The sequence below is a fragment of the Vulpes lagopus genome, chromosome X, assembly GCF_018345385.1.
Source record: "Vulpes lagopus strain Blue_001 chromosome X, ASM1834538v1, whole genome shotgun sequence".
Lineage (NCBI taxonomy): Eukaryota > Metazoa > Chordata > Mammalia > Carnivora > Canidae > Vulpes > Vulpes lagopus.
Window position 1 is genome coordinate 19526366 of NC_054848.1, and position 17274 is coordinate 19543639.

A 17274-nucleotide genomic window follows, 5' to 3' on the forward strand; every position below is an offset into this window, starting at 1 on the left:
TTTTTTTAAAAACCTAGTGAAAACTAAACATGCCATTTACCGAGACACTGCTGTGTTTGGCTAATTATAGGACAACTCCAAAAGAGCCATCTGTGACCCTGGGGCCCCACGCCCACAACTGGCTTCCATCTCAGATACTCCGAGGACGTTGGGCTGATACTATTGTGAAAGGGTTTCAGATTAGCAATGGACAATCAGTAAATAGTTTCAGGCTTTTATTAAGCTCCTAGACTCAGAGTGAAAACCATAATGGAAAAAAATCAATAAAACCAACTACAATAAGAACTTCTGATGGTCAAAAGACACCCAAACTGAAAAGAAACCATCTGCCAACACATGATGAACAATATTAGCATCTAGGAAAAAATAAAGAACCTTTATAAATGATTAAGGAACGAACAAATTACTCATGCAAAAAATGGCCAAAAAACACAAGTAGGCATTTCAAGGAGAAACCAATAAACACGTGAAAAGATGTTCAACCTCATTAGTGATCAAGGAAATATATATTACAACTACAATGAGAAATTCTGAGACCGTTGTGACATGCTAGATAGCGAGGAAACTATCATATTTAGGTCATGTCAAAAGGACTCAAAGACAACTTCTATCAGCCAAAGTGTGACAATTTTAATAAGGAGTAAGGAATTTTATTAAGGAATTTTAATAAGGAGTAAGAATCATGAAGCATTCAAATCCAAATATGTATAAATCTACAAATTCATAGCTATATTTAAAAAACTAACTAGTGACCTTCTGAGGATGAGAGGGAACCAATCCATTATTTTGAAAACTGGATACATAGGAGAAAAAATAAAGCATCTATCCTGTCTCTCCTCTAACTGAATGAGTAAATAGTAGATGAGGGGAAGTGGTTCCTTATTAAAGTATTCCAGGTAATATGTGAAAAATGACATGACAGAGGTAGAATATAACCATTTTCTAACTCTCAGTGAATTAATGGATCTGGGCACTGGGCATCAATAACCACTAACCCCAAAACAGCAAAGTAAAAACCAGACTTAGGTGCCTACATAGATCTACAGCCTTGCCAAAAGGATCAAACACAAACCTCATAAAACAGTCATCTGAACCCAGCTGCCAATCTGCAGGAAATGCAGAGAAGAGAGGAACATGGTCAACTGCATCTTAAGTGTGCCATCAGCATCTCAAACTAACAGAAAGTCTCTAGGTCCAATATGCTGGGTTCTTTTAACAAACACATTGTAAGGAAAATAAAAAGATAGAAGAAGAAACTGTAGATTAAAAGTGACTTAAAAAGGGTGAAGGGAGACTTAAAAGGCATCTAAAGTCAGAAATAATAAGAGGAAAAACTCAAGTGACAGGGATAAATACTTGGGTGATAAAACCATAAAGAAAAATAAGAAGGCTATTACTATAGAAGTCAGGGTAGTAGGTAATTTTGGATGGAGGGAGAGAACTGTAATTGGAGTAGGCTACATGGAACGGGTTCTGGGAAGGCTGGCAAAATTCTGTTTTTGTCCTTAGATGATGGTCATGAAGGAGTTTGCCTTATTCTAATTCATTAACTATAAAAAATGAATTAAGAACCGGGGAAACCTGAATATGGACTGCATACAAGGTAATGTTTATATAAACAAGGAAATGTTACTTTTCCCTGATGTGATAATGGTATTGCGATAATAGTGTCTGCATTCTTTGGAAATACATGCTGAATTGCGTATGTGTAGAAAGCACAATGATGCCTACAACTAAGTCTCACATAGTTCAGAAAAAGAAAATACGTGTGTGTAAACACCCACACATGTGTAAAATATGGCAAAGCAAATGTAGAAAATGTTAACTGGTGAATCCAAGTGAAAAGGATAGTAATTGTGTACTATTTCTGCAACTTTCTGTAGTTTTGAAATTTTTTCAAAATAAAAATTGAAGAATAAAGCAAAACCACACACACACACACACACACACAAACACACACCTCATAGTGAAAAACTATTTTAAAGCTACCAGAATGGCAAAATTAGAAATAACCACTTATTAAGTAAGACTATTTAACGTCACCTAGTAAAACTGATGTGCAGACCCTATGAACCAGGGATCCTGCCCTAGGAACACTCTTAATAAAACAACTAGTCATCAACATGGCTATTTTCCCACAAAGGAATATTTTATAGGAGTGAAAAGGAATCAACCATAGACATATGTGGCCCATAAACATGTTAACAGGACAAAATGAGTTACAGAATAGTACAGATAGAAAGACTCTACCTAGATAAAAATCTTTATATGTGTATTTGATACGTTTATTTATATTTTCAAGACAAAAACCAGGCAAGCTCAACTACAATGTTTTAGAAGAACAAGGAAATGAAAAACTAAATTCTGGACAGTAGTTCCCTCTGGGGAGAGAGAGGCAGGAGGAGGAGGGCATGAAGAACTTGGAAGGCACTGGTAATTTCCTATCTTTTATTTTTTATTTTTTAAAAATTTTTATTTATTTATGATAGAGAGAGAGGCAGAGACATAGGCAGAGGGAGAAGCAGGCTCCATGCACCAGGAGCCCGACGTGGGATTCGATCCCGGGTCTCCAGGATCGCGCCCTGGGCCAAAGACAGGCACTAAACTGCTGCGCCACCCAGGGATCCCCAATTTCCTATCTTTTAAAGGTGGATGGATGATTGTATATATGTGGTCATTATACTGTTGGATTTTAAACTCTGCTTCTGTGTGTTTGTCTATAAACAGAGGGTTTTTTTAAGATTTTTTTTTAAGTAATCTCTATAGACACCCAATGTAGGGCTTGAGCTTACAATCCTGAGATCAAGAGTCGCATGCTCCACAACTGAGCAAGTGGGGTGCCCCTGTAAACAGAGTTTAAAATCTAACAGATATCTTCTATCTGAAAAAACAAACAAACCCCAGACCACACTAGGCTGACAAGATTTCTGGACACACCCAGCATTGCTTCACAGTTCTTACAAAGAGTTCATTTTAGCTGAAGCAGATAAATTTCTCTTAACTGACCAAAGACAATGACAGAACTGAAAGACTACCTCATCCGAACTTTATTGGTCGAAGACTCAGTGCAAACATTTAGTGTTAATTCCTAAATGTGGCAGAGCAGAAAAATGCCACTGGCTTATTTAGGGTCTTTGAGAGTACTACAGCTCCACAGAGCAAATAATATAATTGAGAACTGAGCCATCATTCATACCATTGAAAATTTCAGAGCCCTGTTTTAAACACGATGTCCACAATTTCCTTTTGACTATTTAGAAACAAAAGCACATACATTTGTTAGATCACTACAGTGATAACTACGAACCACCATGAGTTAGACTGCATCTAACTGAGACTGCTAATTTCAAGCCTGACTTGAAAACCAATTTCCAAATAAGCTAAGAAACAAACAAAAATCTCAATCATGAAGTGTCCTGTCCCCCAGGTCTCCTCAAAGAGACAGTTCCTGGGCCCCAAAGGACTCCTGTTCCAGGGTAACTTAAATCTTTGCTCTCATTAATAAAACAAAACAAAAACCACTGAAACCCACAAAATTCAACAAGAAGGGGGAAGAGTGATCAATAAAAAAAAATGGCATTTCACTATCAAATAATTCCTGAAATCTAAGTATATCAAAATTTGATTAGCGTTTTCTGTTGTTCTTCATTTAAAACTTGTGCTAAAAATAAATAAATAAATAAATAAATAAATAAATAAAACTTGTGCTAAAGGTTTAAGTAGTCAACATCAATTTTATTACCTCCACCAAGAACACACAACCATCAGGAAGATTGTGCTTTCACAGTTAACAAATGAAAGAACATTCATTACATTCTCAGTGACTGAAGAGGACAAGGGTGCAGAAGACTAATGAAAAAAAATGCAGGCCAACCATGAGCTAATTAGACATCTTTACTATCTCACTCCCCAAAGACTCACATATAAATGTGAGTAGCTTTAATATCCAATGTTTTCAAATTACCATAAAATGCTACCCTGTATAACTTACATCCCAACCACAGTCCTGTTGCTTCTGCCCTGGGCTGAAGTAGAGAAAGCTATTTCCAAGCTAGACGCTATGGAGGGATTCCCTCCCTGGTTTTCATGTGCAGCGGGTCTGAGCTGCCCACGGACACCACAGCAAGCACTCAGAGGCTCCAGGGGACACCTCCCAACTGGCTTTGGTGCACATGTGTCTATGTTACCCCCACGGTGAGCAACTGGAACTGAGGATGAGTTTCGTTTTCCATGTTTCTTTCTAGGGCTCTGTAGAGCCTTCCCAACATTCTATTTCCTTTCCCATATAAAACTCAGTGTGGACCTAAGGAATTCTTTAAACAGGAAAGCAAGCTTCCAAAGAAAATGTCAGAGGAATGAAAACAAAACTATGAGTGTTTATTCTTTAAAGGGGGTTGCCAAAGGGCACTTGATATTAATGTCGAACTTCCTACTCAAAGCTAGCTTAAACAGGCTCCATAGAGACTAACTCCTTTAAATACCACTAACACAAAAATGAGTCTTTAAGATTTCATTGGTAGATTATTTATGTAAATAATGAGGAGGGCTTATGACTTTTTAAAAATTTTCATTTATCCATTCATGAGAGTCATACAGAGAGAGAGACAGAGACACAGACAGAGGGAGAAGCAGGCTCCCTGCAGGGAGCCCGATGCGGGACCCAGTCCCCAGATCTGGGATTATGCCCTGAGCCGAAGGCAGAGGCTCAACCACTGAGCCACCCAGGCATCCTTATAATTGATTCTATAACATTACATCCAAATTCCAGTTCAAAATTCTGGATTTCAATTTTGACAGAATTCTTTATATTTTTTTAAGAGTATTTTAATTTGAGATGACGAAGTCAAAATGAATTTCCTTCAATCTATAATGTAGAAGGTATGTTAAATGTAAAAACCCTAATTCTTCCTTATTGAGCAGTGCCTCCAAGGGCTTGGAGGAGACATGTTGCTTTGTTCTATATTCACTCTTATCAGAGGAAAGAATGTTCCAGCAAACAGGGGCAACATTCAATCAGCTATGGGGCTGCAAGAAGAGATGAAAGATGACACCTTCTTACAATTATGCAACGTTCTCCCTCTGCTGCTCATCCACCAGTCAGCACAGAGAATATGGTCTGTAGCTGGTGGCTGATTCCCAATACACCACGACACATGCCCTTAAATGGGCCAAGAAGGCTAGGGGATGAAGAGATACGGTCCTGCTAAAGGAAAGGAGGAAGGCAGTAATAAGTGAAATAGCAAGAGGAGGAGACTTGGTTAGTTTTCTTGCCTGGGAACACAGTATGTTCCCTATGAATCCAATTTTGATAAAACTTTCAGATAATATGCTACACTTTGAGCACATTATAAATACAATAGAGAGAAAATTATGACCTAAGACTACAGTGGAATGCCTTTCATGGTCACCACTTATTCAGCCCTGCTGATAATAACCAAAAGCACAGAGGTTCTATTGCTCCTCCAATAAAGGCCACCAACAGAGAATCTGAACTAGAGGTGTAAAGAAAAACAAAAAAAGCAAGTTCAGGCAATAGGATTATCAAGAATCTTACAAAATCCTAGAGAAACCATACATTCAAACCAAAAGGAAGATAATGAAAAAGATCTTTCTCACCTTTTGAAAGTTCTCCTTCCACAAATCTTCTACGACTATGTATCCTCGTAAACCCCAGTCATATAATTTCTCCCCACTGACCTTGAAACAAAATATAAAAGATCCATTGCTATTCCATACATGACTGGTATGAATGAGAATATTCCACTTTCCTTTTTCCTGTTTCCAAAACAACTGTATTTAAGCATGATGACCCCAGAAGCCGTGGGACATACATATTCAGGCTGTGCAATGTAAGCAAATAAAAAGATAATGAGAATCGCAGCATAAGAAGAAAACACAGTTTGGTCATGTAGTTACTGTGCAAAATAATCTGCCATAAATTATAGGTGTATAAGGAAAAAAAAAGTAGTAGGTCAACTGGTGATATGTGAAACTCCTGAAAAAGAGACATAGAAAGAAGGCTTCTGCCTATCACATCTAGCACGTCAGAGCCAACCAAGGCACATTTGCCCAGCTGAAAATCAATCATTCATTTCAAGGGCCTGGGTAAAAAATACGTGAACCTAATGAAGATGTTAGTTTTCCCAGGTCCCCCAAAACATAAGGTATTCACCGAAGATTCTTTCTACAATATCCTGAGAGGTAGGCCCCCAGGTCAGAGAATACTTCGGAGCCAAGGAGCTCACTACTTAGTATGATATTGTAATAGCTCTGCACAGTGATGGATGGTAGCTACCCTTGTGGTGAGCATGGCATAATGTAAAGACTTGTCAAAAAAAAAAAAAAAGACTTTTCAAATCACTATGTTGTACGCCTGAAACTAATGTAATATTGTGTGGCAACTATACTCACATTAAAAAAAAATTAAAAATTAAGGGCGGCCCAGGTGGCTCAGCAGTTTAGCGCCACTTGCAGCCCAGGGAGTGATCCTGGGGATCCAGAATCAAGTCCCGCGTGGGGCTCCTGGCAGGGAGCCTGCTTCTCCTTCTGCCTGTGTCTCTGCCTCTCTCTGTCATGAATAAACAAATAAAATCTTTTAAAAAAATAAAAATTAAAAAAAAAACACTGGTCTACCTTTTGCTAGCTAACTTTAACTGTTGGAAATTTTTTTTAAGTACTGAGCTTTTTTTTTTGACAATTTTATTCATTTATTTGACAGAGAGAGCACAAGCAGGGGGAGCAGGAGAGGGAGAGGCCTGATGCAGGGCTCGATTCCAAGACCCTAGGCTCACAACCTGAGCTGAAGGAAGACACTTAACCCACTGGGCCGCCCAGGCATTCCAGTACTGAGCTTTCTTTAAAAAAAAAAAAGAAAGAAAGAAAAAAAATGCTTCTAGTGGGGCACCTGGCTGGCTCAGTTGGTAGAGCATTCAACTCTTGATCTCAGGGTCATTGAGTTCAAGCCCATGTTGGGCATGGAGCCTACTTAAAAAAATGCTTCTAGTAATTTGCATTCATTGGTCCTACATATGACAAACTATGGAGTTTCCACTTCACATTTCTGAAAGCAGTTATTATTCTCTTTCTCGTTTTTGTAATAATTCATCTATGAATGGCATTTTAGTTTACAAAGCACTTTCACATGAATTATCTCTATTCTAAATAACAACTCTGTGCAGTAAGTACATAAAATTATAAGGAAATATTCAGAGGCTAAGTGACTAATCTAACTAAGGTCATGGTGCTAGTAAATCCAGTGGTCATTGCAAGACACTGGTTTCTTACAATTTATATTCTTCCAGTTGTTCTGTTCTTAAAATATATGATTCTCAGACGCACTGGTAGACATAGCAAGCATTTACCACATATATGACACTACTCTTGGTGCTTTAAATTTGAGTGGAAAACAACATTTGCCAGGTTTTTTTTTTTTACAATACTTCTCTCCAAACATGACTGAACAGAAAACAATGTGAGCAATTAAGTGGCTGGTCCAAGGTCAGGGTATTCCTTAAAAAAAATTAAAACTGTGAAATAGGAACTAAATGACACTAAAACAGTAACAGAAAATCTCTTTTAATCACTGGTGTCTCTTTTGTTTTACTGTAGCAAAATATACATACAATTTACCATTTCATCCATTTTGAGGTGTACAATTCAGTGGCATTAAATACATTCACAGTGTTTTGAAACCATCACCACTATCCATTTCCAGAACTTTCTCATCAGCCCAAACAGATCACTAATGTTTTATGTCTAGTGAAAATAAAGTTAATTGTTGTGTTCTGGCTTACTCTGAATACAAAATAAAAGACAAAATTCCTTCCCACTGACTTTAAAAATAAATTAGAATACAACTCATAGTTGCATCCTACTATCTTGGCTGTGAATACAAAAGATCTTTTGCAACATATGCTGTGGAATATAAATAAAAAAGACCTCTCTACTCAGGGGGCAGCCACATATGCTTCTCAACCAGCAGCTAAGCCCACTCTCCATACCCTACCCATTTACTGTTTAAACCACAACACATTGAGATGATGTATGATTATGTTTATGATCCAGGGCAGGCAGATGTGATTCACTGTTCCTGAGCTGGGGCTGAAGCAGGCAGAGGGATATTAACTGTCTGCCTCCAGGACTGCTATAAACAATGTCGAGCCCATGCTATAAAGATCTTACTGGCATCTGCTAACCAAAGCCACCAATTTCTCACAGCTGGAGCCACTGGCCTCCCACATACAATGGCAGTGCAATCTAGGAATCCAGACTCAATCCTGTCCTAAGCGCTCCAGGGAGCTCAGCATTGGATCAGTCTGGCTCAGAGCCCTGAGGGCCCAACTCCAATGACGGCACTGCTGCTCCTCCTGGGACCAAGCCTCCGCGTGACAGAGTACCTCCAATGACTGGGTCCATGTCTCCATATGCTGTCCAGGACTTCAAAACCTAGAGCTTGCCTTGTCCTTGCCAATTTTCCATGGCACTCTGTGTCTAGAGTTGCACTAAGTCCAGACACCACTGCCCTAAGGAAGTCTAGTCTATGTCAGTGGTTCTCAAACATCAAGGACATCTGAATCCCCTGGAGGGCTGGCCAAGACACAGATCACTAGCCCTAATCCTCAGAATGTCTGAGTTAGTCAGGCCGAGCTAGGGCCTGAGAAATGTGCATTCCTAACAAGCCAAGTGATCCTGATGTTGCTGGGCTAGGGACCAGATTTTGCGAACAGTTGGTCACAATGAATTGTGTCCCTGGAAATGCACATGTTGAAGTCCTAACTCATAGTATGACTGTATTTGGAGATAGGGCCTTTAAAGTAGTAATTAAGGTTACATGAGGTGATAAGAATAGGGCTCTAATCCAATATGACTGGTGTCATCATAAGACAAGGACGAGACCCCAGGGATGTCCACAAAGAGTGGAAAGTTGGTCACCTACAAGCCAAGGAGAGAAGCCTTAGGAGAAACCAACCATACTAACACCTTGATCTTGGACTTCCAGCCTCCAGAACAATGAGAAAATATATTTTTGATGTTCAAGACACTAAGCCTGTGGTATTTTGCTACCGAACTTTGAGCAGACTAAATCATTGCTTGACCCATCTTGCCTGCCAACTCTGTTCTCTGAATTGACAGGATGCCATCAAGCTGAGGTCTGAGGGGAAAGAAAGGAGCAGCCAACTGAGAGCCCTAAGAGAGGCATTCCCAGCAGAGAGGACCATACTCCTTGAAGGCCCCAGCAAGGAAAGTGAGGCTGGGACCAGGACCAGGGAGAAGGTGCAGAGGGCCAGGGCACAGGCCTACGCCTGCAACTCCAAGGAGGACTAGGTACATTCCAAATGGAAAATGACCGCTAACCATCAGCATTGGAGTCTGAGTCTTCATGTACTTGAGACTTCTAGGTAAATGTGCCAAAAAAGTATCTTAATTTTATTTGACTAATATTCAAATTAGTGTGCACTCTCTGAATACTGACACGATTGGAGGGAAGGCCAGAAGTGAGGCACATGGCAGAGAAAGACATTTAAATTTGTGGTGGTTAAGTACATATGCAAACAAACTTTAGCCTCATGCTATAAAAGCTGCAAAATAAAATATATTAAGCCATAAACCCAAACATGCATAAGCAAGAACAAGGAACACTCCAGCTTTCTGGGTCTAACTTACCTGGACAAATACGATGGCTTGTTGTGGATAATAAAGAGAGGCAGCTAGTCCCATGAACCCAGGTGGATACACCAGCTTCTTTATTTTTGACCCTATTAAATAAAAGGTTGTAGATACCATCAGACAATTCACTACCCTTAACATCACAGTTTGCCCTGGACACCTAACACTGAAAAAGACTAATTTTCTTTGGACCTAGATTAACAGAGAACATAACATGCCTGATAATGTCATATGCACCAAAAAGAACCACCACACTTTCACAGCTTTTGTGAGATAAATTCACATCACTCACCCATTTAAAGTGTACACTCAATGGCTTTTGGTGTATTCACAGAGATATGCAACTAGCACTACAATCAATTTTAGAATATTTTCTTCACCCCAAAAAGAAACGCCATAGCCATTAGCTGTCACCCTCCCTACTCCCCCATTCTGGCATCCCTGGGGAACCACTAATGTACTTTCTGTGTCTACAGATTTGCCTACTCTGGAAATTTCACATAAATGTAGTTACATAATATGTGGTCCTTGGGGACGGGCTTCTTTCATCAGCACAATGTTTTCAAGAGAACCAACACTTGTAAGGGAGCAAAAACAAAGAATGTTTTGAAAAGAAGCACACGGCTGGTTTCTAAGGTTTATGTTCTTTTAGAGTAAACTGGCTTCCTCTTTAAGTACTCAACCCAAGCACTGCTCTCCTCTCCTTTCTAATACTCCATAAAAATAACAGTAAAAGGATAAAATACAGGTAATAAACCCAAGACCAAGAGGAAACGAGTGGAGGGGCCATGGGGAGAAAGAAGTCTCATCCAATTTACAGAAAGTGGAGAGTGGACAGAAGCAAGAGGACACATGGCTTTTAGGTCCAGAGGAGGGGCTGCAGGGAAGGAGGGAGCAGAATGGCCCTGGCAGCCCAGAGAGAGCAGGTGCTGTGGAGACCTGAGGGCAGCCACAGATCAAGGTGAGGGGAGGCGGGGAAACAGGAGGACTACCAACATGCAAATGCAAGTCCTGTGCAGAGCCTAGGTGATTTTCTCCTTCTTCTGTGCTATCTTAGTGCAAAACTGCCTGTGGTCACGCAGTCTATCCAGCCAGAATTTTATAAAGGTGGACAAGTGTCTCTAAAGAGGGGCGCCTGGGGGGCTCAGTCAGTTAAGCATCAGACTCTTGAGCTCAGCTCAGGTGTTAATCTCAGGGTGAGTTCAAGCCCTGCACTGGGCTCCACACTGGGCATGGAGTCTACTTTAAAAAAAAGAAAGGGAGTATCTCTAAAGAAATGCTATCAATTTTCTGCTGAGAACCAAGACAGCTGGTGTGTGTGGTGCGAATGTTACTACTGAAGAACAGAACTTCCCTCGCACAGAGCCCCGACTGTAGGCACCTTCCATGTAAAGTCAGTTTCTTTTCAGCTCACCCTGAGGTAGAACCTGCTGGCCAGTAAGCCCCACCTGTACACAAAAAGATCCTGTTAGCATTTCAATCACCTTGCTCTTAAACATGACTGTACAACCAAGGATCACTAGTTATTTGAGGAAAGCCTACAACATAAAAGAGGAGATAAAGACAAGCAAGAAAGGGGAAAAATGACCCTACAGGAAACAAAAGAACTTAAAAACAAAACTATACCTGTTATTAAGTATCACTGAATAAATCCAAGAAGCTACTACCTTAAAAGAAAAAAAAATGTTCTATGAAAAAGGAACAATCAAAGAATAAGAAAGAGCTACTTGGAAATGACAAAAGTAAAACAAATCAAAAGGAATACAACAAAATTATCAGGAAAATAAAAGAGACATATTAGGGTTGCTTAAACAGCTCCATTGCTAATTAACAGGAGTTCAGGAAGGAAAAAGAATAAGAGTAAATTGTCCAGGAAATACAAAACAGATCATCTTCCTACAGCTGAGGGCTGCAGGCCACCAAGATGCTCAACCAGGAATGAGATGTCTATGTGTTAGTCATAACACCCTGGAAGTCCAGAACACTGAAGATTAAAAGATCCTCAAAGCTTCTGGGGGGATGATGGAGAGGAATGAATCACTTCAGAAGGAACAAGCATCCAAACTGGCTGCTGACACTCACATCTGCAATGCCAGATGCTAGAAGACATGGACTTCAAAGTTTGGATGGAAAACAAATTCTATATCCAACCAACTTGATATGAAGGTAGAAAGTAATTTTCAGATTTGCAAGGATTTGAAAGTTTCCTTCCGACATGTGCTTTTTCTGAAAGTGACTTGAGCATGTAGTTCAACAACATGGCAGAGCAAACCAAGGAGAAGATGACATGGAACCCAAGGGAGTCAAACCCAAGAGAGTATAGAGTCCTGTCTCAAGACCACAGAAGTATTGAGCCTCCATCCAGATTGCAAGAGGATGTATGAAAGAGGGCTTCAACTACCTCCATTTTGACCTCAGTCTGCACTTTTGCAAAATTTTTAAAGATTTTATTTTTAAGTAATCTCTACACCCAATGTGGGGCTTGAACTACAGCTCTGAAATCCAGAGTCACATGCTCTAAAGATTGAGCCAACCAGGTACCCATCAATCTGCACTTTCTGAAAGATTAAATTTCCCTTTCCAGTTTATCTCTTAACTCAGGCAAAAGACCCTGCATGCAAAACATCCCCTGAAAGGAATCAAAACTACCCCCTCAAACAATAGGGACTGCCCTGAACCAGCAAGACTCCATGTGACTAACCCTATGACAACTATGGGCTTGACCTTCACTGACTACCTGCACTTGCCCACTGAACTTTGTCCCACATTTTCCTTACATAAGCCTGGAAATATTTTCGTCACTTTGGAGACTATCTCTGAGACGCAAGTCCACTGTCTTCCAGGTGCTGGCCTCACTGAAATAAATTCCTTTCTTGTTTCAACACCACTCCCTTCTCTGCCTTTGGATTTTGTCAGTGACTACTGACCAAACCTGGTCTATTTAAGACTCCCAAAGACAGCTGCTCTTACACCCCTGTACCCCAGCTACATGTAGAGCCCTGGGAAAGGGGGAATGGGCAGAAGAGGCAGCAGCATGGAGAACTGGAGAAGCCTGAGAATGAGGTGAAGAAAACTGGTAGAGGGTGAAACAGGAGAATCCTCTAGAAATGAACTTGGACCTAGAGAGTCTCTGCTGAGAGGCACAGGGTTTTTCACATGGGACACAGACAGATGATAGTGCAATGTATGTTACTAACACGCAATCAGGATAATCTAAGTGCTGTTTATTGGTTTTAAACTTTAAACAGACATATATCTCCAAAGATGGAACTGGGGTTACAGGAGACAAAACAAACGTTATCAATCTAGACTCTTCATAAATTAATATTTCTCTCTCAATCCTACTGCCTTGATTGAAAGGACAAAATTATTCTAGAAAACACTCTCTTATCCCTGGGGTCCCACCTGTACCCTTGAAGCTTTAAGTTTCTGAGCAGCTCATACAAGTGAGGTCCAGGTAAAGGGCAGCACACCTGACAACCAATCATTTCTGGGTCATTTACAGAAAACTGATAAGCAGCAGCTCTTGGGCCTCCAGCTTCTAATGGTTCCTACAATGAGCTGGGGCCCCAAAAATTCAGGAAGGAGGTGGGGAGGGGAAGAGCCACCAGAAGACAACAGTGGGCAAGAACCACCTGCCACCCTTGAGTGACCTGGCTGAGTCTACTTACTTTGAATGATCACCCGCTCACCTCCTACTAGAGAGGTGCCTCTTGTCACCACCAGTCATGGCCATTCGCATCAAATGAGGAGGATTACCTTCGCATTTATGCTCAAGAAACCCTATCATATGATCCAGTAATCCCTCTTCTGGTATACCCCCAAAGAAAATGAAATCAGTTATCTCTTTTTTTAAAAAAAATTATTTATTCATTCATGAGAGACACACAGAGAGAGAGAGAGAGAGGCACAGACACAGGCAGAGGGAGAAGCAGGCTCCATGCAGGGAACCTGACGTGGGACTCGATCCTGGGTCTCCAAGATCACACCCCGGGCTGCAGGCGGTGCTAAACTGCTGCGCCACCGGGGCTGCCCAGTATCTTTTTCTTCAAAAAAATATTTTATGTATTCATTCATGAGAGACACGGTGGGGGGGGGGGTGCACAGACACAGGCAGAGGGAGAAGCAGGCTCCGTGCAGGGAGCCCGACGTGGGACTCGATCCCGGGTCTCCAGGATCACGCCCTGGGCTGAAGGCGGCGCTAAACTGCTGAGCCACCCGGGCTGCCCGAAATCAGTATCTCAAAGAGATATCTCTGCTCCCATGTTCACTGCAGCATTAGTCACAACAGCTAAGACACGGAAACAACCTAAGTGTCAATGGATGAGTAGGTAAAGAATGGAGTATACCTATATGAATGGAGTATTATTCAGCTTTAAAAAAGGAGACCCTACCATTTGCAACAACATGGATGAACACAAAGGACATCATACTATGTGAAATAAGCCTTAAACAGAAAGAACAAAAACTGCACTATCTCACTGATATCTAGAATCTTAAAGAATCAAAATGTATAGAAGCAGACAGTAGAAGTGTGGCTACTAGAAGCAGAGTGGTGGGGAAAATGAGGAAATGCTGGTCATGGGGTACAAAATTGCAGTTATGTACAATGAATAAGTCTAGAGAGCAATATATGGCAAAATGACTACAGTTAATAATACTGAATCTTGGAGATTTACTAAGAGATTACAGGTGCTTTCATCTCAAAAAAAGTTAACTATGATAGAAGATATGTTAAGCAGCTTGACTGGAGTAATCATTTCACTATGCATATGGATATACATACATGAGAGGGAGCTGGGGAAGCTTATATATATATATATATCACATCATACATCTTAAATACATACCATTTTTACTAAAAAATAAATTTTTTTAAAAGTTAGACAAAAAAAAAGAAATGAAACTGCCAGGAGGAATCTTCTGAGCCCATCTTGCTGCTGCCAGCATAGGGGGGCCATCCACCTGGAGGGGGCTGCAAACCACTGCAGACACCCAAAAAACATACCTACCATCCTGCTCATCTTACTCAGTATCTTTTTTTTTAAGATTTTATTTATTTATGCATGAGAGACACGGAGAGAGAGAGAGAGAGAGAGAGAGAGGCAGAGACACAGGCAGAGGGAGAAGCAGGCTTCACGCAGGGAGCCCGACATGGGACTTAGTCCCGGGACTCCAGGATCACGCCCTGGGCCGAAGGCAGATGCTTAACCACTGAGCCACCCAGGGATCCCTCTTACTCAGTATCTTATTCAGTGACCAAACCTGACGTTGTTTATCTCAGGCCTTTCTACCCCAGCACCCCGAGGAAAAGACCCATAGTTGAATATTTGTGCATGAATGTGTGTGCACATACATACTTTTTTAAAAAAGATTTATTTAGGTCAGCCCGGGTGGCTCAGCAGTTTAGCGCCACCTTCACGCCAAGGCGTGATCCTGGAGACCCGGGATCGAGTTCCACGTCAGGCTTCCTGCGTGGAGCCTGCTTCACCCTCTGCCTGTGTCTCTACCTCTCTCTTTCTCTGTGTGTCTCTCATGAATAAATAAATAAAATCTCTAAAAAATAAAAAATTAAAAAGATTTATTTATTTGAGAGAGAGAGCAAGAGAGAGAGAGCATGAGCAGGGGAATGGACAGAGGGAGAGAATATCCAAACAGATTCCCACTGAACTCGGAGCCCAATGCAGGGCTCGATCTCACCACCCATGAGATCAGGACCTGAGCCAAAACCAAGAGTTGAACGCTTAACCAACTCAGCCAACCAGGTGTCCCCATGTGTACTTTTTTGAAATAGAATTATTGGAGTTTTACATTATTTTAGTGCTACTGAGTCCTCCGTGGAAAAGGAAAAGGAGAGAGGAACAAATAAACCAGCAAGCAAAAACAAAGGAATAGAACCCGCTGTAGTGGGTGTCCTTATATTGCTGTTCTGCCGGGGAAAGCATAGTCCCCAATTTTTCTCAGAATGGTCACCCCAGTGGATGTGCAGGGGGATAAACACCAGACAGCACAGCAACGCACTGCAAGCATCTGCACACGCACAGCAGAAGCAGCTTTCTTTAGGGCCATGCTCTAACCCTGAGAGGAAGGTGGGGAAGCTAATTTCACTTGATTCCACATTCCTGGCTCCCCAACAGTAGCCAAGACTCCAACTCCCTGGCCTTGAGAGCTTCATAAATTTCAAACACTATCTAAATAAGATACGAATGCTTTTTGGGACAGCTTTACAAGAAGGAGGCAAATAATGTTTCGAATAATGGGGCAAGGGAGAAAAGTTAGTTCAAGTCTTCCACAAGTTGATTAGTAAAAATGAACTCTAACTTTAGTTCTTCTATATTGTGCACAGGCTGGGAGGAGGGGCATAGAAACTATGACAGGAGGTCATTGTAACAAGTTGAGGGAGTGGCACCAGTGCCGCCTGGCTCCAGATTCTGAGATAACACTTAAGGCATGCACAGAAGAGCTTTTTAAAACTGGAGGAATGGGTACCAAAGCAGTCATGATAGTTAATCTTTTACGAGAGTCTGATCACAGCGTTCATCAATTCTCTATTTTAGGAATTTTTGTAAAGCCTGAATTTTATCACCAGTGAAACCTCAGTAGTTTATAACAAATTTATGTCATTATAGTGAAGTACCTTATCACCCTTTATCCTATAAATTTTACAATCCAGCAGCATAGTGTAGTAATATGTTTCAGTTGACATTTGTTAGCTTTTAAGTGTTTAAAAAATTTTAATATCCTCACTGATGACTGAAGCTATGACACATCCAGAAATTAATAAAATTTCTATGAAATCACTATTCTATTTACTGTGATTAATAGCCTGATCTCAATAGTGAAACAAATAGAGACAGTTTCTCAGGTGTGACAGACTTTAGTTAACAAAAATTTACTCTTTTTGTACCAGAGGGATAGTAATTTGATCAAGTAAAAGTGCCTATAAAGGATAACTATATTCTATTTTTAACCAGGAGTATACAATTTCTTCCATTTCATATTTTTATAACTTAAAAGTTATATTTATATAACTTTTATATAACTTATATATGCTTAAAATCAGATATACCAGAGAAAACAACCATATTAATTATATATTAAGAAGTCCATATTTCAGGAACCAACTCATTATTCTGACAGCCAGCAAATAAAAAGAAAGAACCAAGTATCCATCTTATCTTTCCCTTATGAGCTGTTTTTTAAAAAACCCACAAAATTGCACCTACCTCTAGCCAAAAGAAGTCCAACAATGCCAGCAAAACCAATAACACCAAGTCTTGGAAAAAATCCAGGAGGTGCATTTTGTAGATATTCATAGCTGTCTACAATAGAATCAGACCAGGAAACAGTTCGGTAAATTGCCCATTAAGAAACAAACCCCAAAAATCTTACACATGGCTAGTATATATAGTATCAAATGCTTCTCAAATAATGTGTTCTTTGCTCTACGCTAATACGTTTATTTCAACATTCTTTTTACATGATATATACACATGGTTTATTATTTACATGGCAAGTAGCCAATTTCCAAACACTTCTGGTCTGATGACCTACTGACAAGAAAGTAATGTTAGATTATCTTCATATTCCTGAAAGCAACAGATCTGA

The 17274-nt window shown here is 40.4% G+C and overlaps 1 protein-coding gene across 3 annotated transcripts in view; it reads right to left on the minus strand.

Annotated features, from left to right (window-relative positions):
• APOO (apolipoprotein O) overlaps positions 1 to 17274 on the minus strand; it is a 54807-nt gene that overhangs the window by 9997 nt on the left and 27536 nt on the right. For 2 of the 3 annotated variants that reach the window (XM_041741904.1, XM_041741902.1), the window contains exons 5-7: positions 16893 to 16988; positions 9664 to 9755; positions 5617 to 5697 (exon numbers count right to left, since the gene is read on the minus strand). In XM_041741904.1, the coding sequence (XP_041597838.1) occupies positions 5617 to 5697; positions 9664 to 9755; positions 16893 to 16988 (269 nt within the window). The remainder of the gene's footprint in view (positions 1 to 5616; positions 5698 to 9663; positions 9756 to 16892; positions 16989 to 17274) is intronic. The other variant, XM_041741905.1, reaches the window with a different exon arrangement.